The 25,575-nt window shown below is 38.5% G+C and overlaps 1 protein-coding gene across 6 annotated transcripts in view; it reads right to left on the bottom strand.

The window, feature by feature from the left end:
- EZH2 (enhancer of zeste 2 polycomb repressive complex 2 subunit) overlaps positions 1-25,575 on the bottom strand; it is a 112,078-nt gene that overhangs the window by 22,511 nt on the left and 63,992 nt on the right. For 3 of the 6 annotated variants that reach the window (XM_019666448.1, XM_019666452.1, XM_019666449.1), the window contains exons 2-3: positions 11,783-11,906; positions 11,113-11,214 (exon numbers count right to left, since the gene is read on the bottom strand). In XM_019666448.1, the coding sequence (XP_019521993.1) occupies positions 11,113-11,214; positions 11,783-11,899 (219 nt within the window). In that variant the 5' untranslated portion in view covers positions 11,900-11,906. Of the gene's footprint in view, positions 1-11,085; positions 11,215-11,782; positions 11,907-25,575 lie in introns of all 6 variants that reach the window. The other 3 variants (XM_019666450.1, XM_019666446.1, XM_019666447.1) reach the window with 1 other exon arrangement.

Below are 25,575 nucleotides of genomic sequence, written 5' to 3' on the forward strand. Positions count from 1 at the left end.
AATGCTTCAGACTTTTTAAGCCCTCCAACCCTCCCCATACTTACCAATAGCAGTAAGAATCAAAAATTGTATTTATGTTAGCCTCAGATTAACTGCTCCTTGCTTTCACTATACATTTCTTTTACTCTTCAACCACAAGAATAAAAACATAGATACTAAATATGCCACTTAAATCTTACTTAGTAAGAATACGGACACTAGTTACATTAACCCTTCTTTATCTTCCCTATCAGATGATACACAAACATTAAAGGGTAATAGATCTGAGTTTCAATCACAACAAAATGGACTCAAATCAATTTTGCAAAGTACAATCTCTAAACTTTCAGAACAGCTAATGTTATCAATCAAGCGCTTTCTCGTGCTAGGTAGGCACCATTTTACACACATTATGTCTGATCGTACGTAGTCCTCATTACAACACTGTAAGATGGGGACTATTTCTAGCCCACATCTTACAGGTGAGAAAACAAAGGTAAAGAAAGGATAAGCAACTGGCTCCAAGTCCTACATTAGACAAGGCTAGAATTTAAACCTAGAAAGCCTGACTCTGGGGCCCCTGCTCTTACCCACTACACACATTGCCATGATACCAAATTTCTATAATGTCTAAGTACATATATTGCCTTGAAATACCGTATTTCATCCAATCTATGATGACATCAATTTCAAGGCATACTATTATTTTCTCTATCACTAAGAAAATAATGTTGCCAGTTAAACTATAACATAATGATTTCTTATCATAGCGATTCTGAAATGCATGATGGTTCCAGATGTTTAAAATGTTAAAAAATTTGCATCTGTGATTGTATGAAATAGGGCAGAAATCTGTGCCCAAATAACCACAGCACTTTCCCTCCTGTCTAGGAATCCAGCTTTTCTTAAAAAGCTGGATTACCCAATTATCAGGTCTCCAGAGCCTTCCAAAAAACACCCTGGACATATTACTCATAATCTATAATCAATGAAAATAGAGCAAAAAGAAGAATTGAAGTGGTAAAATAAAGCAAAAAAATAATATGTACACACATAATTATTAAATGTTTAATTTTTATTTAAGAGGTCTTAAAAATAGCAGGACTAGATTTGGTGAAATCAGAGTGGAAATCTTTGGCACAGCGGCCGCACCTGGCGCCCAGCATTTATTTCATCAGGCCAGGGGCACTCCATCTCACAACAGTCACAGTCACTGCAGCACACAAAAAAGAGTTCCTTCCTCAGTGGAAGTGAAGGTTTAAAGATAGAGTAGTTAGAGAACTGTGACAGTTATTAATCCATTAATTTGCTTTCCAAAAGGGCAAAGATAATAATACTAGAAAGTTCACAGCTCAGGTAAATACAAAGGTGTGAACACTTTATTAATACTCCAGAGCCTGCAATCTTTCCTGGTTCCGCTCACTCTTTGGCCTCTGATAGAATTCTTCATCCATCCATCCAATAATCCAATAAGCAGTTAACATTTATTGAGCACGTACTATGTTGCAGGCACTGTGCTAAGTGCTTTATATACATTATCTTAACCACTCTCATCTTGGCCTTTGGCATTACAACTTCACAAATGAGGAGGACACTTAGGTTCAGAAAAGTTAATCACTTGCCTGGTCACAAAGCTGGGAAATTACCAAGCCCGGGTGGAAGCCTAAGTCTGACTCCAGCACCCAAGAGCTTCGTCACTGTGCGGCTAAGATGCTCAAAGGGTACAAGAACAATTACAGCCGTATAGTGGGTGCTACCTAAGCATCTTCCCCCCCGCTCCCCAACCTCTGGTATCCGCCTCCTATTCCTATCACTACCAAGTCATCTTTCCTTCTTCTTACTTAACCGGGTAACTTTTGAGGCAAGTATTACACCCTGTCCAGTAATTTCAAGTACAAAATACTTTTCATTTCTTGCAAAACAATCAGGAGTTTTTGACTTCTGTTTTACACTTGGTGGGACTAATTAACTCTGTGACTTTAATTCTGAAGATTAGCCCCCTTTCAAGCTTGGGGGGTTCGGGGAAGGGGTTGCCGCTCCAACTCTGACTTATTTGTCTGCTTTAACATCTAAATCCAAGGTCACACTTCAGGTTAGACAGCTGAATAATCCCTTCAACTACCAAGCAGGAGGGGCGCTGTCTTTGCTGCCATCTGTCGCATAGACAAGATGGCTCTGGGTCCACTGAATGAGGTCAGCTGATTTTTCCCGTGGACAGAAAGAACTTACAGAAGCACAGAAGATAAGATGCCAAAGGGTGTAGCACTAAGTACTACCTCCAACCCCATACTTCTGTCACATGTCACACTCCCATGACCCATCATCTCAATGCTGAGTCACAGGGAGTCGCCAAGCTCTCTGAGGGCAGAAGCAGCTGAGGCAGAGTGTATCTTTTCCTCTCTGTCTCACGATACTCAGCACAGTGTCTCAAAAAAGAGTAGGCACTCAAAAAATGTTTCCAGAATGAACAGATTGCATTTGCTGGTTCCCCCTAATGGAGACCGTGACTTCACCTCTCTCTGGAAAGCACGGAGAGCACCTCCTTAGGAAGCGAGGCCCACACCCGCCTCCGTGCCTACGCAGCCTCTCTAGGAGCCTAACCCATTCTTTAACTATTCACCTTGACTAATAACCATATTCCTTTCATTTATGAAATCATATTCAAATGCAAAAGCATTTGTTGGTAAAACAAGTTTGGGAATTCTTATTTATTGACTTAAAGGAAAATTACTCAAAAATCCCAGTTACTTACCAGTAACTTTCTTTTCTTTGAAAATGTATCATCCTTGACAGTTCATATAATTAAGTCTCATATCACTCAGAGTACTGAAAAGGAAGTTGACCTTATGAGTCTCCACAGCATTTTACCTGATCAGAGTCATGTGTCCTGGACTCAGGAATTCACTAGGAGACTTACGTAGATAAATTAAATTTCTAATTCTAGTTCCAAGTTGAAGACGTTAACATAGATGATTCATCATTGACAGCAAAGAAAGAAAAAACTACATTAGTTATCAAGGATGCTACATTTTCAGAGAAACACAGCTTACTGGTAAGTAACCAGGTTCCTCTGAGGATGGATAGACTTACATCAACCAGCTGGTACAATAGGCGACTGTGTGGCTGGACCACTGGGAGCTGGAGAGGGAAGTCAAGCCAAAAATAGTAGTTGTAGGAGTACACAACCAAACTGAGACTCTTGGCAGAAGGCTGGTTCCAAGTAAAAACTGTGTTATGGAAAATCGTAGAGGGAAGAGCAGGTGAATGGCCTGCAGGGAAGGGAAAGAAATTAACACACCCTACTATGTGCCAGGCACTGCGCTAGAGACTTTAGCAAAGTTAACTTCTTTAAAATTCACCACTACCCTATGAGGTCAGTATGACTCCCCATCTTACAGTGGGACATCCCAAAGGACAGCAGCCATAGCCTCCCAGTCTCTGAACAATCTTTAACATCAGAAGGGTTAAGTCCAACCTCCGTGTAATTGGGGGGAAAAAAAGTCAGTTAACCAAGTTAAAAATACTCTTGGATACTGGTTGGTCCATTTGATTCATGCCAGAGACAAAATGAACTGTTGATATTGTCTAATATCCTTTAGCTTTTCCAAGTAAAACAATAAGGAACCATCTTACATCTAAGGTATAGGAAAGAAAGGGTCAGGAGAAAGCATCAGCTGCCACCCAGCTCTATAGAAAAGCTAAGCATGATTTCTGAAACTACCTATATTTTTCAAGACCAGAGCAGAGAATAGATAACACACCCAAATTTTAAAGTAGCTAGCCTTTCTGGTGAAAATGATAGTGTATGGAACTTAATTTCAGACTGCTTTTTCATGAAGGAAGTACTGAAGAAAAAACTGTAATGAGATAACTATCCAGTCTGGATCAAGTTGACAGAAGCTCAGTGGTGAAAGAGAGTTCACAACCAGGGTTAGAAGGACAGTTAGGAGAAGGTGATTAAAGGAGATGAGTGTCTCCAGCAGGAGAAAGTCAGAAACAGAAGTGGAAAGAAAAAAAATCCTGATTAGATCTGGACAGAGATGTATTTAATAAAAGCAGCTAATAAAGGTTTTGGAGCCAAGGAATGAAAAAGGATGGTTCATTCCAGCTTGTAAATGATTTCCGTTTTGTTGTTAAACATTTATGTTGCAGAACCATCTGGACTGGGGGTGAACCTCTACCCGGCAACACAAGGCTCTTGCTCCCGAGCTCACTTCAGCACAACAGAAAGATGTCATCCTATAAGCGGCAGTTCTTACACTTCTCAGGACAAAATGTTAAAAGCCATATAGAGCATTTAACGTAGACTTTAGCAAAAACCTAGAGTACATAACGTTTGGAATACAACCTTAAAGCTCTTCCCTGCAACCTAGCTTCAGATGCCTGATTCTGAATGAGAAAGATCATATACCAGGGTGGGGGTGCCAAAAAAATGTACACACATGACTTGTGCTCATCTTTTGTTATCGGTATATACTATTACAATTTTAATACATCTTTTTTCCTTTCCTAAAATGTCTATACATTTTCTAGGCACTCTCTGTATATAAACCTAGTTAATATACTAACTATTAAAACACAACACACAGGGAAAACCCAGTGCAGCCTGGGTCTGAAGGGGGCTGTTAGGGTAAATCACCTCCTCATAACCTGCAGTTCTGCTAGAGACAGAAACAGAACAACAGTCACAGGACTTGTTAGTAAAACTACAAAAATCTCAACAAAGGACATGAAGCCGGTAACAGAGCTATGTTCGTCCATTACATGCAAATTTATGTACTTAATTCAAGAATAGTCCTGTGAGTGGAAAATAAGACCCATGCCTGTCATTGAAAAAAACAAGAAAACAAAAACTAAGAAACAAAACACACAGTGTTATACAAGTCCACAGTTTCCATAAACAGTGGCAGGACAATCTTTTTTGAAGCCTCACTTCCATGAGTGGGCAATGGACTGGGTGCTACAAAGCAGTAGAGGCCCCAGTTAAAGGGAAGAATAAGACTGTCACCAGGCTGGAGTCTCTGAGGAGAGGTCTAAGTCCCTACTCAGGGGGTACACCTGTTCAGGTGACCACCCATCAGTTAGGCCCATTCTGTTATCTCTGCAAAACGAATTTGTAACTGCTCCTCAATCCTTCACTAATTATTTAGTAAATAGTGTTTAAACAACTATAAAGCAAAATGGAAAAAAATTAAAAATAAATCCCCCACTCACTCTTTATAGCAAAGGAAATTCCTGATGGGTTAAATGTAAATGATAGTAAAATATAAAAATGAAAACAGACTAAAAGTAAAGATGGGTGATTTATAATCTTGAAGTAGAAACTTTCCAAGCCTTTAAGAAATACAGAAATCAAAAGAAGAAATTCTAATTTAACTACATAAACCTTTAAAAGTTCTGTATAACCAAAATATACCAGAAATAACATCAAAGTGGGGGGGGGAGCCACAAAAGAAGTGATAAAACACTTATACGGAAAATCCTTAAAAATTGTAAAAAAAAAAAATCCAACTTAATTTTAAAAGATCCAAGACAATAACAGCCAACTCATAAAAGAAATGTAAAACAATAGATACTTAACACTTCACTGAATAATTAAAAGCAAACAAATTGTAATAATTTACCTATCACACTGATGATTAAAAAGGTAATATTTTATGCTGGCAATATAGATAAACAGACACTCCCATAAACTGGTGACAGTGTAAAGGTGCAATTTGGGGGGCAATTTGGTAATCTCTATTAAACTTTTAAATATGCTTATCCTCTTGACCTAGTTATCCTATTTCTAGAAACTTTTCCTGTAAAAGTACTCAAAAGATGCCAAGATGTGTATAAAGGATATTCACTGAAACACTAATTGCAAAAGTAAAAAATAACAAAAACCTAAATGTTCATCAATTAAAAATAGGGCAATTAATTATGGTATATCAATAGTACCAAACACTATACATTCTTAAAGAGACTGAAAACCTGGACAGATGTTGTAAATTGATGGCCCAAAATGGCAGGCATGTTTTATCTGGGATTAATTTTTTTAAATAAAATATATATATTACCATTATTGTTAACATGTTATATACAGAAAAAGAAATCTCAAAGAATAAAAGTCACACAGGTTGGACTACAGGGACGTTTATTAATTTGTGTTACTTGAATTTTTACAATAATCATTTCTAATGACCTTTAATTGGAGAGAAAGATGAAAAAAACAGAGTTTCATTGACCCATTAAATATTCATTTTATCGGGTATAAAGTCATCGGTTGCCAAGTGGCCCATGAAATTTGACCTGGTAATATTCTTTTATAAAATCTAGTAAGAGAAGATAAGACAGAGTCCTCAGCAGTGAATTTAAGTCAATCTACATTATCAAATTAAATTGTGACATAAGTTCTAGGACTCGAAAAATTTTCTTATTTCTTCAGAGCAATAAATATTTTTTAACACTGTGGACTAGATAAGCATTTCTTTTGGTTTTGGCTTGTCCTATTTTTAAAATAGCCATCAATTTGTTTTTGCATTTTGCAAAGAGATTTTATCTTTGTAATTTTTAAAACAAACTATATACACAGCATTCTAGGAGAAAAACGGCAAATTAAACACAATTTCTGCTTGTTTATTAATTGCACAAAATAAACATTTGACATTTTGGAAAAGTTCACTCTTTAAACTTAAGATCTATAATCTTAAGTTTAAAATATACACTTAAACATCATAAGTGACCTTTCTTTTTTTTTAAATGATCCTTTAGAAAAGCATAAAATGCCTATACTGTATTAGTTTCCTTTCAAAAGAAAAGGAACGTTCCTCCTTCATGGTCATTTAAGCAATGTTCCAACTATTTCAGCTGAAAGAAAGCCAGAAAGGAAGCGAAGGCTGCGGTGATTTGAAAAGTTATACGGGCAGAAGGACTGGCAGAGTTAACATAAGACTAAACTCTCCAAGTAAATACCAACAAACAGTTAAGAGAGGCAAACAGCTGCAGAAAGCAACTTAGAAACCACTTCTTTGAGGAACCAAGAAATGATGGCTATGTTCAGACTGAAAGTCAAAGCAGATACTTGGGAGAACCATCGGCTTATTTCTAAGACATGAGAAAAATGGCCTCGCTCGCTGCCATATCAGCTTAAAGGCCTCCTGAGATCCTAGACCAGTACTGGTCCTATAATCCTGCAAATTACAAAAGAAAGCAAGCATGTGAGTGTGTTGAAAGTTAAAGAGTGTGTGTATTTAAGTAAAGAGCTAGTGTACACTGGGTACACTAGCTTATTATTTTTTCTTTGTAAATAGCAAATAACTTTAACTGAGGAAAGTGCATTTACCAAGTCAATAAATAATGCAATCAAGTGTTTACATGTAAACAAGACAATGCTTTTCTTCTCCTCCAACAAAAATAAGTCCAAATTATGAACATATGAAAGAACTTACACGTTCTGTTCCTTTCATAGAAACATCTCCCAAAAAAATTTCATTTGCAAATATCAAATGACAGGTGATAAACTTAAAGTCATTTCAGGTACCACTAGGAAGAACAAACCTGCATGTACTAAAAAGTCCAAAAGACATTTAGTTCTTCACAAATTTGAGCGCTAGACGGTCTTTCTGACATCACTTTATGTTAAGCATTCTGAAGAAGTCCCATGTTTCATTATACATAAAAAATTCTCACTAAATTCATTAGTAAACAAGACACAGTTTTCTTACAAGAACACTACATACTCCCAGGAATCCAAAAATGCATATTAGCAGGATCTTTTTAAGTTATAAAATCAGACAGACATCATTTGAGCAAGCCTCTCTCTCACAGTCATAATTCGTATAGGTAATAAAAATCTTAGTACGAACAATCAATGAAGGGTAAAGTGCCTTGTGGTTTTTAAGCAAGAAATGGACAAATGTACAAAAAGAAATGCACTAGTAAGAACTACAAGAGTAATTTTTAAACCAGTTTCTTCATTAAAACTGGAAAAACAGATGCATTGAAGAATATGACTACCAACGTGGAGACTTACAGAAGATAAACATTTTTTTACTGACTGATTAAGACAAAATAATGAAAGTCACCTAGAAGCAACTTTTTAATGAACAGCCACATATTATGGCAATAAGGTATACATCCTTTGGCTTGTATCTATCATGTAATGACATTTTTAAGCTGAATGCTCCTTAAAAAGATCAACCAAAGAGCTAAGGAAATAAATGTAAAACATATATTACAGTCACTGTCTTCAAGAAGTCAGAAGTATTTTTAAAAAGAAAAAAACAGACACATATTCTGTATTAAAATTCTATGGACAACATTGCATAAGGTTCTATAACCTCAACACTAAAAAACAGGTTCCCAAAAGTGTCTTAAGAACACACATTAAGAAAACAATAATCCTGCAGATGGTCACTAGGTTTAACTGCAAGGCTCCTTGATCTGAATGAAGTCGGCAGGTAGAGCACTCACTTCATTAGATCAGACATTCCTTACTAAAATAACCTAGATTAAAGTAGTCCCTTTAAAATTGAGTGTATATCCAAGTACAGGAGGGAAGAAAGTATAAGACGAGTGAAAACTGAAAATTGTCATTGAATCATCATCATACTGCCAAGGATTTAAACTGAAGACAGCATTTGTAAAGGATCAGTTTATAAAAATGAGCAGTTAATTAAAACAATGTTACAACAGCACTTCCAAATGTCGAAAACCATCGACTTTAGGTATTTGGATTAACACTTCAGTCCAAAGCTCTGCCAAGCCTCCTACGAGGGAAGTCTTTGCAAAACGGCCTAACTTTTATTTATCCTCCTGCTTCTGACCTACTTCAGACTCCAACTTTTATAGCATATAAAAGATATCGATATATAGCTGGAAATGCTCAAACTAAAGGAAAAAAAACCCAAACAGGGATATAGTCTCATCTGAAAAATAAGGTGATTTAGGCAGATCACTAAAGTCCTTTCCAGCCCTGAAATTTTATTATTTATCATGATAACACGAAAAAGCTTATCACACACTATATAACTTTAGCTTCCAAAATTCAGAGATGATGGTTTTAAAAGCGGGGTGAGGATGGGGGAGTAAAAGATGAATCATTTGAAGCAGATCAGCTATCAAGAGCAGCTCAAAAACGAGTTTGCCTGACCAAGCCCGAGTTCCATGCAGCAGAAACTGAATTCCTGGGGCTGGGGAGTATTTTCCTCCTTCCCCCTCCTATTTTGTGAAAACACTTTTTCTCAACCTGCATGGAGTGCTAAGTTTAGAAACCAATTTTATTAAAATGCTGATTTCTTCTTACAACTTTTCGCATAAACTCACAATAAAAAGTTATCTATCTTTACATTCAATGACTTATCTCCAATTGACAATATTAAAAGCAATTTCAATTAGCAAATATTCATTTGAATAAGCTGTACTCTTAAACACCAAAAATTATATTATGAGCAACTGAAGTTGTACATAAACAATGAACTTTACTAACTTTTTAATGTGTTTGAGCAAAGGGTCCACATCAGATCATTAGAGCAAGCAAGCCGACTTAACTCTCCTAACGCTGTTTCCTCATCGGGGGCAAAAAAAGGCATAATGCAACAATCATAAAGATTAAAGAAATCATGTGTGCAGCGTATCTAGCACTGTGCCAGAAATCAAGATCACTCATAACTTTTATGATTAATGTGAATTAGGCTTTCGATAGCATTTTGAGATTTGTAAAGGGTGGCAAAGTCAGTGTTCCATGTGTTTCTACTTTATTTCTCCTATTGCCAAGATTTATTCCTCTAGTGAGAAAAAAAAAAAGTTTCTTTTTCCTTCACCTCAAAATTTCCAAAAGGTCACCAGACCAAACTTTCAAAAGAATTACTTTAGAAGCCCCATGCTTATCTCTTTTAAGAACGTTCTGTCATTGAAAGAATCCCTTTCACCCTTGGTACATTAATAAAAAGTCATTACCTCCAACACATAGGTCCTGACCTGTCTTAGATAGTGCGGAGGTATTAGCAGCATAGAATACATATTCATACAACTGCAAGTCGGAGCTTTAAAGAGCTGTAACCTGACAAAAATGCATAAATGACTAAGAATCATTCCAAGTCATGTGTCACCATCAAGACCACCATACCATCGCTGAAGTCATCACTAGCGTTAAGTGTCTGTAGCATAGGCGGGGCTACTGTGACAGCACTGACAAGTCTTTGAAACCAGTGTGTCACACAGTCGACAGGTCTCATACTACAACAAATTATTCCTTGATTACCATAATATTATATTTAAAATGGCTACTCGTTGAAAACATTATCTTAGAACAAATTCCACTGTTAGGATGCTTCCCATGTTTCAACACTCAGGTCAACAATCATCTAAATTCCAAATCACTTTATTGCCTGTTTTGCTTAGACACCCATTCAGATAGCATTCCACAGTCTATGCCATGTCTTCCTACATAAAACCAGTACTTAAACAGAAATGCTTCGACCAAAGTCCTACTGATTGGCCCTATGCTGTTTAATCTTCTGCCATTTTCTTTTCATCTTGTTGCCACTGTGTTTTAATGTGTTAATGAATTATGTAACCACAGATTTATTGCCTTTCTTTGAAAATAAGATTTCTTGGAATGATTAACGATTAAGATCTCATTCATTCAGAAATGCTATAGAAAAGGAAATTACGAACTCTCAACACTGAATTTAAAAATTCTATAGAAAGTGCCTTGGAATTTGAACAAAATGTAAAAAACAAAAAGGAAACATTTCTTACAGCATAGCTGATTCATATTAAGAGGGGAAAGACAACTGTGGGTCAGAGAGCTTGCTCTAAATAGTAATCTGATAAGGACCTTAAAGAGTACTTAATTTCAAAGGTTTTTTTGTTTTAATCAACAGTCTTATAAAAATCCAGGAAATCTACCTAGCAACAGTGACAGTGTATCAAAAACACTAGAGCTCTGTTACAGGATAGCTATTAGTGTTCCCTAAGCTAGCTATTAACAGTTGTACATTAAAAAGAAACGGCAATAAAAAGATGGCCACCCCAAACTCAGTGCCCCCCTCTCAGTACCCAGCCAACATCCCGCAGCAGAAACCAGAATGCACTGCCAGTCACGGCAGCGCGAGAACCAACCTCCCTGGTCCCGCGCAATGAGCTCACAGAAGTCAGGATGTGCACAGGCTGGATCCTTCGCTGCTTCCACTCCTGGTTTAAGATTTCCGTTCTTTCCACAATTTTCTGACGATTGGAACTAAACATACTCTTTAAAAATATGAAGGAGAGGAGAAAAGAAATGGTTCAGTGTTAGAAAATCTGTAATATCTCTACTGCAGGTTAAAACCTAGTGATTTCTCAAAAGTATCAGGAACATTCCCTCAAATGTGTATTTTGCACTAAACTGTAGTTTCCCACATTCAAATAATATAAAAATACCACACTTATTATCTTATTGCAAATGGGAGGGGAACAGGAAATCATTTCCATCCTTTGTTAACTTTGTATTAAAAAAAATATCGCAATTACTTTAGAAACATTAAAACCATGTAACTCTTTGTATTTGGGTGCCAAGTCTACACATGCAAGGCAAAGGTATATTAAAGAGTGATTGCCGAGTGGGGTGAAAATCTTTCATTGCACATTATCATTAGTGTGCACGGGACAATGTTTCCATTAAGACAGATTAAGGGCCTGAGCTTCCAAGTCCTCATTTATCTTACTGTAAATGTGACCTTGGCTGAAAATGTACCCTAGCAAATTAAAACTTATCTTTAGGGGGGGGAAAAAACTATCTTTAATGGCATATATGTTTTCACAAAAGATAAAGTTATACCTTTACTTCATCAGCTCGCCTGAACCTCTTGAGTTGTCGCAGTCGCATGTACTCTGATTTTACACGCTTCCGCCAACAAACTGGTCCCTTCTCAGATTTCTTCCCAGTCTGGCCCATGATTATTCTAAAAGCAATGGTTTCATGTTAAAATCACTAATCTACCAGCCTTAATATGACCACTTGTGTTTTAATCCTCAGCAAACTAATAATCAGCAGAAGAAATAATACACTGTTGATATTTGCATAAGAATGCTCATTTGTTCTGTATGGTTAAATCCTTAAAACATTTCATTCAAAATATTATAACTTTTCATTTAACACAACTTTTAAAGATACTTTTTACAAAGATTTCCCACTCCTAGATAGCAGCCGTCTTACAGAAATGTGATCCCATCACAGCATTTAAGTATACTATAATAAGCCAGTTTTTAGTCTATGAGGTCCACACTGTAGAGCAAGAAAAAAATGTAGAAACACTAAGTTTTCATCATTGAATTTCAGGCATAAATGAATAATATAACTGAAAAAGATAAACAAAAGAAGTAAAACTTACATATAGCACTAAAAGTAGAAACAGTACAATATATAATAAGTGTACAAACTTAAGTAACCCCCTACACACACTTTTAAACCATGATTCTCACCTTAAACCCCGTGATAAAAGTCTGTATTTTTGCCTCACATGAGGGTTTCTCTGCCAGCACAAGAAAAAAGGAATGCAGCAAATGCAAAGTAAATTCTTCTGCCTTATCTTCAGTTGCAGGCTCTGGGAACCAATTATGTTAAAATGTGGGGACAGCCTATAGTTCACCAGATGCCTAATTCATACTACCGAGTCCCCACTTTACGTCTAAATAAGTGTCCTCTTCTGGAACATTTTCTTCTCAAACTATTAAAATCATACTTGTATCTTCAAAAGATTAGAACATTTCTCAAAAAATAATGTAATAAAAAAGAACATTTCTCTGTCAGACAGTACAAAGGTGCCACGTTAAGGATTTCTGCTTTAATTTATCTAAGAGCAATGGAAAGTGATTGAGTTTTAAGTAAAAGGCAAGGGGAGGTTTCCGTTTTGGAAAGACCAGCTGACAAGCAGCAGCACAGGAGCTGGAAGGGAGGTAAGGGAAAAGAAAAGCGCCGGTGAGGCCAGGCGAGGCTGCATTCAGGACAACCTCCAGACAGGCAGCGACAGCAGATTCTACTACCAAACTGGTAAAGGAAGAGAAAAGAAAATGAACTAAAGAGTTACTCAGGAGAAAACATGGTAATGATTTAAACACAGGGGAAGATGGCTTTCTGGCTTGAATAACTGAGTAGGGTTTCATTTACCTGTTTACATAAAACCCTCAGAGGCATAGAGAAAACTGCCTAAGGAGACAAGATTTAGAGGAAGAAAAAGAGTCCAGAGGCCAATGGGTAACTTTCTGTAAGAATACTCAACCACCAAACAATGACAAAGAAAGTCACTTCGGAGCTGCTGGAAGAGGGGCAGAGAAAGCACGTAATAAAGGACTATTATGAACCAGGCAATGAACATACAAAGCTGAATGAAACACGCAATGTGTCCTTACGAAGTTTATGTCCTACGTAAGAAGACCAAAAAAGAAGAAAATTCTTTACCATGTGACATAGACACCAAATGTAGTGGGGGGTGGGGCTGCAGAAGGATAGCAGGAAAGGTGACAACTCAACCGAGTGGCGCGATGGTTAAGAACTGGCTTGGGACGCCAGAGGGCCCGGGTTCGGATCCCACATATGAGGCCAGTGACACTGCCCTCCACAGCTAAGATGCTGAACAACAGCTCAACCTGGAGCTGGGCTGCCGTGAGTCGCCGGCGACGGCGTAGGCTGCAGCCCCTGTGACAGTGGGTTGCCATGGGCTACCATATGTAGCCAGCAGTCAGCGTGAGCGGCCAGCAGCCGCAGTGAGCGACCGTCCAGAAGCCGGTGACTGATCTGCCTCGTCCGGGAAGAGCGTAATGATGGTGTCAACTTGGGCCAGTGAAGCAACGTCCTCCACAACTAGACTGAAGAACAAAACGACAGCAATGTGTCTGTTCCCCTTCCCCCAATTCCCCAGCATTGTTCCCATCCCCCCAATTCCCCAATAAAAAATCTTAAAAAAAAAAAAAAAAGTTGAGATGGGTTTCAAAAGGCCAAGAAAGAATAAAAGGGACTCTGAGGTGTGTGCAGACATACGTGGAGACGCCTGTGCAGCCCGAGGCCTGGCTGGTAGACCCTGCTAACAAAAGTGGATGCCAAATTTGGTGAAGACACAAATTACAAGGACTGAGAAAATGAGAAGAATGAAGAGATTTCCAAATCTGAGATAAAGACAGTTGAATGAGATCAGAGATAGGTCTGTTCCTTGTGAAAAGGTTAAAAACTCGGCCTTGCCTGTGGGTTGCTGAGAAGTGGAGCGAAGGTTAACAAACAGTCCCTAGAACTGAGAAGACTAAACTCAACCAATTGATGGGTCGCTGAGGTAAAGAAATGAGAAGAAAGCCAGGAAGACGTGAGGGAGGGCAAAGAGACACTCAAGTTAGGAAGTTGGGAACAAACCGGAGCTTCATTTAAAAAAACCTTTGTGGCAATGTTTGCTTTGTATCTGCTAGTTAACAGAGGACTACAGTAATTCCATGCAAATTTACACATTTTGCACTTCAAAGACCCAGGCATCTGATAAAAAGGGATTATCTGCTGTTCATTAGCTCATAAACTATTTCACAACTAGTCTCATCTGCCTGCCCCCTTGACAAATTCTTGGTCCTTGGAGGCAACAGCCCCATACTTGATACAACCCACAGCAGGAACAGGGAACGGAGTTTTCATGACTGTGCAATGAGGGTGTGAGGACAAGTCACTATTTTAAGGTGCCCACAGTCTGTCTTGGTGAAGAGGTCTCATTCCATCTGTCAGCCTTGCGTGTTTCCGTACCAGGGACGTCAGCAGCCCCCTCCTCGTCCAACATGCTGGGACACCTTCATGTGGTTTCTACCATCAGTGACAATAAAGTATGTCACAACAAAACAGTCTCTGACCAAAGGTTTAACTGAACTAAACCAACTGGGAGATCAACAACAGAACATTTCAAAACTGAAGCTGGAAATCACCTCTCTGGAAAAAGAGTATACACGGATAAATTTCCATGTTTATAAATTTCACAAAGCTCTTCCAAACAAAGTACATGAGTGAAGGTTTTAGGCTATAGGATAAGCTGGTAAATGAGCACAATAGAGAGGAAATGAGAAAAATCAGAGTAATTCATTTAGGAGAAACTATGGAAATATAAGGATCATCACCCCTGAATTATGAGCTAAGAAATAAATCTAAGTGTTCAGGCTGTTCTTTGAACGTATAGGGATAAACAGGCAGATTCATGACAAAATAAAACTTAAGGCACCACTGAGAAGGATGTTTTACATAAAACAATGCCCACTATCATAGCATTTTATAACATGTTAAAATCACATTTTTGTGTTTTTCACTCAATTTCACCCCCACGTAAGTTCTTCGGTAGCAAGAACCATTTTTATTTCATTTATAAAACCCCAGAGCCTGGCTGCGTGTTTGGCAGACAGATTTAAAAACAAAACAAAAAGGTCTGTTAACATGCACTGGTCATGAGTTGCCCACCAAGTCTAGCTGTGCCACAGTCTGAAAAGGATGGCTGGCACCACGCCTGAGCAGAGAAAAGGAGGGTGATGGACCCCACTACCAAGAAACACCAAGAGATGAGTCTCAGGAACAACAGGACCCTGGGTTCCAGCTCCCTGACTAATCAAGCAAGAGTTCTGAGTAAAAACCTGGAGCTTCCGGAATTTCTTTCTATTAAGGAGAGTGACGCTGCCTTGAAGACCTTATCCAAACAAGGGGGATGCCACCACCTACCTGGGGGCTGGTTACAAGCAGACTCACCCTGCTCGAGGCCCAGCAGGCAGGCAGTTAGCTTTCAAAGGTTAGTTTCCTGAGTGCCCTTCCCAGGGAACGGCAGTCTCAAGTCAGGTTTCTGATTCCGTTTTCCACTACACCCGAGCCCACTAAGCATTAAGATACAGCTCTGAATATTTGTGTATTAGCAGAAAGAAACCTTTATTAAAATGACTTGCCACTAAAAGGATGGGGGATTTGTGAATACACCCAATTTTTAAATTTCTCAATCACAGGATTTGTTTTGTTTCATAGGTAAAACAGCACTAGGTATGATTTTTATCCAGGATATGAAAACGGCTTCTCTTATTCAAAACAGATTACAGTGTAGCTGAAGTCATTAAAACAAGATTCTACCTATATACAGTGAAACCAAGACAACAGTTACAATTTAATCCAAAAGACAAACCAGATTATGGCAGGGGACCATCAAAACCTTAATACAATATAGTGAGGCCTTATAGAATAAAATTAAGGAAAATTACATAGTCTAGCGTGTATTTTATGAATCAAACCAAACTCAAATATCTTGACTACAACGCCCCTTGTTGCCTAGCTTTGTCCCACTAGAGCAGACACAGGGTTGGTTCTGCTACCCACATCAATTCACCCTCTCTGAAACTTCCCACCATCCCTTCTGAGGACCATCCTCCATGGGAGGCAGCCCGGGGTGGCAGGCTGGACGAGGCCCCCCACTCCTGCAGACAGTCCCCAGTTCAGGGTTGGACCCATGAGCAGCAGCAGAGCAGCCACAGGGAGAATCTCAGGAGGGTTCCTGCAACTTGAGGACAAGCATGCCCACTCTTTTCCACTTAGATCTGAACCTGATAACATGTTGTCCAAAGAATTGCAGGGAACTTGCAATCACAAGACAAGAGCCGGCAAAGACAGAGTCAGCAACAGAAAAACACCCAAAGCCAAGAAAAGGACTCTCGTCCCATCTCTGAGCCCTAAAGCAGGCATGCTATGCTCTGCCAAACCAACTGCAGAACTGTTCAGTTCTGCAAACCAAGAAATTCCCTTTTCTTTGTGCTGAGACCAGTTTGGATTAGGTTTCTGCCACATGAAATACAGAAAGGGTCTAAGCTAGATTCTCAGTATCGGGGTTGTATGCACTATGCGCCTGAATTAAAAGATGGGTTCTCAGGACCGAACTCCTCGCTGTCAATGCCATCAGCAGCAGCAGCCTTTACACAGTATGCTCCACGCCCGCCCGCAGGGAGCTTCCTCCATCCTCTCAGGTTTATACAGCCCCAGTGATGTGGCCAACACACACCTTTCTCCCTCTCAGTGTCCGGCCACACAGGCCAAAGAATCAGCATTCTTCTGTCAGGTCCAACCCTGGCCCACGTGTGAGGGCCTTTACCTGAGATGACACTCCTGCTCTGCCTTCCTCTGTTGCAAATGACAGAGGGTTGTTTTGTTTTTGTTTTGTTTTTTAAGTTCTCTAGGCGTTTTTTCAGTGCCCTTGATGCCTTTCTTTAAAAGTTCTTCATTCCTAAAGGATTTGCTATATCAAGGCACTAGCCATCTATTTAGTCTTTCTGGGTTGTTTCTACTTATCAGAAGAAAACTAATAAATTATATGTACTATTTATCCTTCCTAACTAAATTAACAGCATTCATTTTGACTCTTAACTGAATACTGGACTAAATAAGGTCAAATTTAAGTATATGACTGCAATATTTTTGATGTCCTTTTCTGACTAAAATGTCTTTTCCCTTTACAGCAAGACTGCCATAAAATTGCGTTTAAAAAAAAAAATCACGTCTTCAATAGTGCTTTTATGTTTAAATGCTTTAAGGGCAGCTGTTAGTCTCATTTAACAATTTCATTTATTTTTAAGTTAAAATCCATTGCTTTAATAAGCTCAAAAGTAAATTAATGGTAAATAAGATTTTGTAGATAAAACAGAACAATATAGAGAGAACCTACAGAGACAGAGATGGAACTCTTGGTAAGAGATAAAAATTAATTACCTAGGAGAAGTAAGCCTTCTGCCTGAGGGGAAGTACAGAACACACATGGAAAGGAAGACCGTGAACGAAGTCTCCCAGAGAGACAGACGCCCGGGACTACTGCACACTACACTCAGGATTCAACAAGACGAGCAGACCTCACATCTCATGTGACCACGCTGAGTGCTGCAAGGAATCCGAGGCCAGGCCATGTTCTAGCTCAGCAGGAAAGAGTGCCGTCATGAGGAATAATGCCTGTTACGGATATGGGGCAAAGCATGTGGGGAGCAGCTCGCGCCATTCCAAACTCTCTTCAACAATAAACTAACAGGTCGGCATTTGGTCCTATTAAATCCTAAGCCTACCCACCATCTTAAATAAAAGGCAGGGCACAGACACCAAAGCCAGCCTCTACCTGGATTCAGGTCCCAGTTCTCCCACGTACCAGCTGCGTGTGGACGTGGCCAAGTTACTAAACATCTTTGTGCCTCACTCTCCTCATGAAAGAGAAGTTGATACAAGAGTATGCACCTCACAGAGGTGTTATGAGAAGTCCATTTATGGAAGGTGTATAGGACAGCGCCCCAAGTATTGGCTAGCAGCTGCACAAAGAGCAGACAAGTTTATGAATCACAATATTAAAGAGTTAAGTTAGACTACAACCCAGTGTGAGAACAGTGTTTCTAAAATGATAGACTGTACAATAAATCTAACTATCTCAACTTTATGAGATAACCCCGAGGAGAAGGGTAGGGGAAAGGATCACCCTACGTAACTCTGGAAATCTGTTTTTTGACTGGATCGAGGAAGGCGGAAGACAAAAAGAGCTGCACATAAACATTGCACTCTAGTTGGTAAATTTCTCACCGGGGCACCAGTTACAAACAAGCAAGGAGCACAGGGTGGAGATGGATTAGAGTCAAAGGTATCAGTGTGAACTCATATTTGTTTTAATATATATGCAGATAGATACAGAAATATAGATATGCATGCATACATAGCTTAGCAGACAAACATTTATTTCAAAGCTCCACCCACAGAGGCCCTAGAAGCAGTGACACATTCCAACAGTACAACCAGCGCGTGTATCTTTTTTTCTAAATACTATTCTCCAGTACAGAGAAGCAGAGCTTTACAGAAATGGCTGTTTCTAGGGCTGGGACAGGGAAAATACAAGAAAAGCAATAGCAGACAGTAAGGAACTGCTCAGAAGATGAAAGGAAGGGTACGTGTCACAGACAGGAACCATACTGAAGGAACTCCCAATGGCCACAGCTGGAAAAATTTGAACAGCAAAATAAATCACAATGGCATCATATTAAAATCAAATGAATAAAATAAGTATCCAGGAGAGTCTGTGATATAAGAAGCGATTAATAACTAAGTAAGTGGAGGCGAAGGGACAAGTCTCCCCATAGGGAACTCCCAACAGCATGCTGCTCCGTGTGCACACTGCCGAATCCAAGGGGTGGGGCTCAATCCCCTTCCCCCTGAGCAGAGACTAGACTCAGTGAGCAGCTTCCGAATCAGAATCTGGAGAGGGAACAGTGATGTCACCTGGCGGGCACCACAGTTCACAGTCCCCCAGTGATGAGAGTGATCACCGTTAAAGCCCCAGTGAGATAAGCAGTGCTGTTGTCATGTGCTCCCGATAAACCTCATAGCCCATAACCTCAGTCTAATCACATAAAAACATCAGGTCAACCCAAACTGAAGGGCATTTCTACAATACCTGACCATTACCGCTAAAAACTCTGGAGGTCATGAAAACAAGGAGGGAGAGGAACTCTCTAAGGAGACAAGTAAAGGTGATGTGACTAGATCCTGTAACAGAAAAGGGAAAAACTGGTAAATCCAAACGAAGTGCAGTAAAGAGTAACATCCTAATGTTGGTTTCTTAACTTTTGACAAACGTACCATGGTTCTAGAAATCTAAAATCTTTCCAAAATAGTTTTAAAAAAGAGAATTAAGTTATACAACAACCTAATGGAAAGACATTCATTTTTAAAAATGACGTCCACTTTTCAAAACAATAAACAGAATAGAAATACATAAAAAAGTTAGTGCTTTGTAGAATATTAAATAGGAAAAAAACAAAAAATATGCACAGATAATTAGAAAGATGTAAAAACATGAGGCTAAAGACAGACAGAGGAGGGCCCTGGATAGGAGACAGCAAGCAATAAGCATGTAACACAGAAAAGAAAATTTGAGTTGGGAGTCTGAATAGAAAAGTATTAATACACATTCATTCATTCAATAACTGTTTATTGAACATCTAATACATGCTGGGTACTATTACAGAAACTAAAGACTTAGAGATAAATAAACCAAAAATCTGTTGACTTCATAGAACTTAAAATGTACTTGAATGGAAACAATCAAAAACAAAAATGTTTTAAAATCTAAAAAAAATAAATAAATAAAACCCCCAAATAGTGTAGTATGTAAGAAGGTGTTGAGTGCTATGGAAAAACAGGCAAGTAAGGTCAGGCAGGTTACCACCTTACTTAGTCGGCAAACAAAGGAACCTGTGCTAAAGTGCTAAGCACCCTATGCCTGTTGCAAAGCCAATGGGATGCAGAGATCCCCTAACTGCACTTTGTCCCCACCAACCAGCAACAATTAGTTAACAGCAAACCGAGAAGTAAAATACGTAATAAAATATTTTCTCGTAAAGATTCCAAAAACAATTGGATTAAATAGCTATTCAACGCAGGTTTCAGCAACCTCACAATGCTCCAGTGATCAACATAGCGTTACAGAATTTCCAACTGGCATTAAAACTCCCTATTCAGGGATTGCTAGGTGTCACTGTTCAGGTTTACTACTAGGTCTGATTATCCTGAACAAATAAAAAGTAAAAGTTAACACCTTTTTGGAAAACATATTTATGCAAATATTAGTATTATTAACCCAAAATAAATAGATTTTTTTATAAAACTGGTCCTGAGGCTATGTCATTCTATTAGAAGCTCTAATGCTGACTATTCAGTTTTAACAAAATAGCATCATTAAATGTGTTGATTTGATTGTATTTAATTTGTAACTTTGCTTTGGTTTTATCATAAGTTTATAGCTGTCCATTTTTAGGAACTATATTAATAAAATTAAGTCGTCAACCCTGGGGGTTCCATTCAACACTCAAGTTTGAAAAAAATCTATTAGAAAAAACTGGAGTACTGAAGTAACTCAGGAAATAAACTGATAAGGGCTCTGACTGGGTTGATGGCAGTGTGAATAAAGAAAAAAGATGGCAAAAGGCAACCTTAAATTAAAAAGCCAGATACATTCATATGAGAAGGAAAAAGAATCAATCAAAAGAGGATAATATAAAGCCCTAAACAAGCCACTGCGATGACAAAGAATTTGGAACTTCTGATACAGATTGAGCCATTCGTTACTCACACAGCAGTTACCAGCAGACAAATTGAATGGGTAGAAAGTTCAAAGAAAACATACACCGTTCTTGAGCATTTTGGTCTCAGGGCCCCTTTAGTTTATATGAGCTAAATCTATTGCTATTTACCATATTAGAAATTAAAAACTGAGAAAATTTAAAAACATACTCATTTAAAAATAATAGAAAGCCAATTACATGTTAATATAAATAACACATTTTAAAATACTATTTCTCTTTTTTAAAAAAATCAGTGAGTGGTATTGTTTTTACATTTTTGCCAATTTCTTTAATATATGTCTTAATAGAAGACAGCTGGACTCTCGTATCTGCTTCTGCATTCAATCTGTCCCAATATGTTGTTTTGGTTGAAAAATATGAAGAAAATCTATTCTCAAACAGATACTTAGCTAGAAAAGAGAAGAGTATTTGAACAGCCTTTTGAGGTGATTGTGGCTCTATTTCATGCTTTGATATTACACCAAAACAATTCTATGAAACAAGTGGTTAGTTGACTTTGTAATTCAACCTTAGGTGCTTTTCCTCAAGACAACCACTACTCCTGAGTAAGCAATGGTAGTTTCTTAAAAGATTGGCTGCAATGTGGAATCTGAAACTGTATCAATAAACTTTTCCTCCTCCGCTACATTAAAATTCATTGGTCTATTCACTCTGAATGGATCCTTAACCCATGTGTGATTTTATAACATCATCATTCTTCATTTAAAAAATACTGGTTTCCTGAGTTATGCAGATTTTCTAGAAGTGGACATATTTCAAAAACTTATATTCATTAAACCCACTGATCTCATCAGAAGTCTTTAAGCATTTATTGGGAAGCTGTCAAGCTCACAGTGACAGATACAAGTTTTCCAAACATTCTAATTTTTGCTTGAAAGCTCAAATGTTATCATCTGCAACAAAAAGGTCAGTTGTTTTCCTTGAGGTGACAGGCTCACTTTGTTGGGAAACGTTTTGCCAAATACCCAAGTCTGTCAGCCCCCCAAATACCCAAGTCTGTCAGCCCCTCTCTCAAGTAAAAATGGTGTTCTCCATGAAAAAGGCAGCTAGCGTAGCGTGCAACTCAGCCACGTAAGTGCTTCTCCTAGAGACCCACTGTACTTCAGTACGCAGAAGCACTTGATGCACATTCCCATCTTATTGCCCAGAATATTAAAAATGTGTGCACTCAGGCTCAAGAGTTAATAAAACTAGTAATTTGTATTACTTTACCAAGGACATTCTCAAATTAAAATGGCTTTTTTTTTTTTTTTTACTCCAAGTGCTAAGGTGCCAACCATTTTTACCCACCAGTGCTTTTCCACTACTGGTGCATATGTCAACACAGTTCAAAAAGGTGACTAACATCTTAGCATTATTACAAAAATAGTTTTAAAGTCACAGACCCCCTGAGGTTTACAAACCACACTTTAAAAACAGCTGCCATGAGCATATCCAGAACCATATGAATCAGAAATCAAAGCAATACTCTGCCTTTTCAGCTGCCTAGCAAAGAGCCTAGAACAGGCAATACAGTCAAATTATAAATTTCTAAAGACATACTTATAAGTTTGAAAGCCTAGACGTCGCCAATCTTACAAATAAAGGGGGGGGGCAAAGAAAACTCTAAGTGAAGGATATTTAATGAGGGATACTTTGCTATAACTGTAAAGCTATAGAATCAAATGATAACCTGCCATACATCTGTGCCAAATTAAGAGACTGTCTAACAAAATTTGTTTTAAACAAACTACTTGTTTTCACCCATCTGTCGACCCTTCACCATTCACTGTAAGAAGAGCTCATCAATAGTCACCACCACACTTTGACCCTCCTGCTGCCTAAAACCACCCCACCCTACCAACCAGCTCCCAGGAGACGCACAACTTCACCCTATCCCCATAAATGACAGATAAATGAAAATCTTGTTTCAGGGACCTTTCACTTCCTAGAATGCCTGTATTTATTTAAAGAGCAGAAACATGACAAAAATACACAAGTTCACTACTGCTGGACCCAAACATTCCATTCAAATGACTCGGATAATGCTAGCAGAAGAAACTTCTGAAACTTCATTGTGAAGGACTTGGAAAGCCAAGAGCAGAGATATTATCAACCGGTCAGTAAGAATTCACAGAGCATTCCGAACATGTTCAATCCTCGGAGACACACAAGCGTGTAAGATGCAACAGGCAGCTTGGTGCCTAAACATCTGTGGATCACTTGTATACATGCAATTACAGATGAGAAAGTACTATGAACAAACACATTTGTGTTCAGAAGGTCTTCAGGGAACAACTCTGCCAGTGACTAGTAATAGGGGAAAATAAGGGAAAAAATAGAGATCATATTTGTAGCTCTGGTTTAAGTAGTGCTAAAAAGGCACAGCAGTGTTAAAAGGCACAGGAAAATTACAGAAATGTGGCCATCTTAGCTAAATGATAGCAAACATTAACTTGATTGTTACAACAGTGAGTAGACTGCAGAAATGTATTTTCCACAAAAATAAGATCACTTTCCTCCCTGTAACAGAGTAAACTAAGTTCATGGAGTCTAGAGATCGCCATTCCTGTGTTTATTTGAAAGTTCTATAGGTTTTACAAAGACATGTCTTAGAAAAGAAATGGCCATACAAATTTCAACCAACTGGAGAACCAATCGATCACAAATGTTTTAAAGAATTTGCTTGAACAATATACAAAACAGATTAACTAAACTGACATCTAGAGGTTAAAGTTTTCTTTGAAAACTCGACTAAATCTATTTTATAAGCTAAATCTTATTTTGTTGGGTACTACTCAGAGGAAAAACGAACACAAAAGTATGGGGAGAAACTAACACTATGATAAAAACTCATTATGATTCCAGGATGAGACATGAGATACATTATTTCTTCAGCACTCCACTTGATACAAGCAAACAGAATGAAAAGGTAGGTAAGTCTGATGACAGATGTTCTTCCTTCTAAAAAGTCTATTTTAAATCTTATACCTCAAATAAACCAACATCGAGCACAAATTTAACAACATACATTGAACAAAATTTTAAGAGCAACTCAATTTAGGTAAGATCTGCCCACCATTCCAGCCTGAGAGAGCATAAGGTAGGTGACAGGGATGTACACCCTGCTCTGTACGTCTCTGACGCTGTATTTGCCCACTCAGAGCGATTCTAGTGCTCAGAGTACTTCTCCTGTAGCACTGGCCCCTAACTGAAACTAGAGGCCAGCAGAACAGTGACCTGCTGTCACACTAGAGGAAAGATGGGACCTAAAGAGAAGGTATTTATGATATGGCATCTTCCTAGGAGCTTTTCATGGGTAATTCTGCCAACATAACATTGTTGCCTTGTACACTGACCTTCTATCCAAACCCCCAAATGAGATACAATTCTTTCTATATTCTGGTGACAGAATTAAAGCTGGACAGGACAGTTCAAACTGCTAATCCCAAAGCATTTACAGAGCCTCTCAACTTCTAGGCGTCCTACAAACAACTCCCTGCGATCTGGTAGTTTCAGTACTGGAGTTTAGTGACACACAGGGAGGTAAACACGCTTGCAAGTGCCATTTCTGTAATCTGTAGACACCAACAGAGTTCCTCACTGAGTGAGACCCTTCTGAAACTCCTCTGGCTCATCTAGGCTCTGAAGTTCACTTTCTCACTAAGAACAGTAGTAGTTTCAGGACAAGATGGAAGTAAAAGAGGTAGGCGCAGTTATGAGATATCGGCCTTTCATGAATTTTCCTTTACTTAGGGTTTATCACAAATATACTGCTGAGATATTAGAAAACTTCAAACCCTCCAAGTATCATTTGTAATCAATGGTTATTTTTCAGTGTTTTACCAAATATATTGTCTGTTGAATAATTTTATTCCTATAAAATGACATCACAAATAATTAAGCCCTGAGAAAAGTGTATTTTTTGAGTCTCCAATGGAAATGCTGTGAAGTATTCACCCACGACGGAGAAACCAGCTGTATGATCCCTGCAGTACCCTCCCTGCATTTCCAGACTAACAGTAAGACAGGAAAAAAAAGACTTCTGTCCCAGCACGCCCATGTGGGAAAGGAGGAAAGAGAGAGGGCTAGGATAAGCACCTGACACAGGATTTCTAGACTCGGGGGCTACAAAAGGCATGACGTTGTGTTTGGTAGTCTGCATTTACAAGCTGGTATTTTCCCTAGTATAGAATGTCTCTTTCTAGAGGGTAAGACAGAGAATATCTCACCCTTTAGTTAATCGCCCTAATGGGTGAAGACAGAAGCTCCTGATAGTTTGAAGGAATTTTTTTTCTAGAAAACATGTATAGTAGAGCTAGCTGTTTAGTTACATGCTCTTCGTGGATAACAAATGGTTAAAAAAAGACAGTGTATTGCTCTTCCTATAAGAGTAAATTCTACAGGAAGAACTAGGACATAAGTTTGCACTTGCCATAGATTTGTGTAAAGACAAGGTCTATTGTTTTTATTTACATTATTCACAATACTGTCAGAATAGTA

The sequence above is a fragment of the Hipposideros armiger genome, unplaced genomic scaffold (assembly GCF_001890085.2).
Source record: "Hipposideros armiger isolate ML-2016 unplaced genomic scaffold, ASM189008v1 scaffold_470, whole genome shotgun sequence".
In the NCBI taxonomy this organism is placed as follows: domain Eukaryota; kingdom Metazoa; phylum Chordata; class Mammalia; order Chiroptera; family Hipposideridae; genus Hipposideros; species Hipposideros armiger.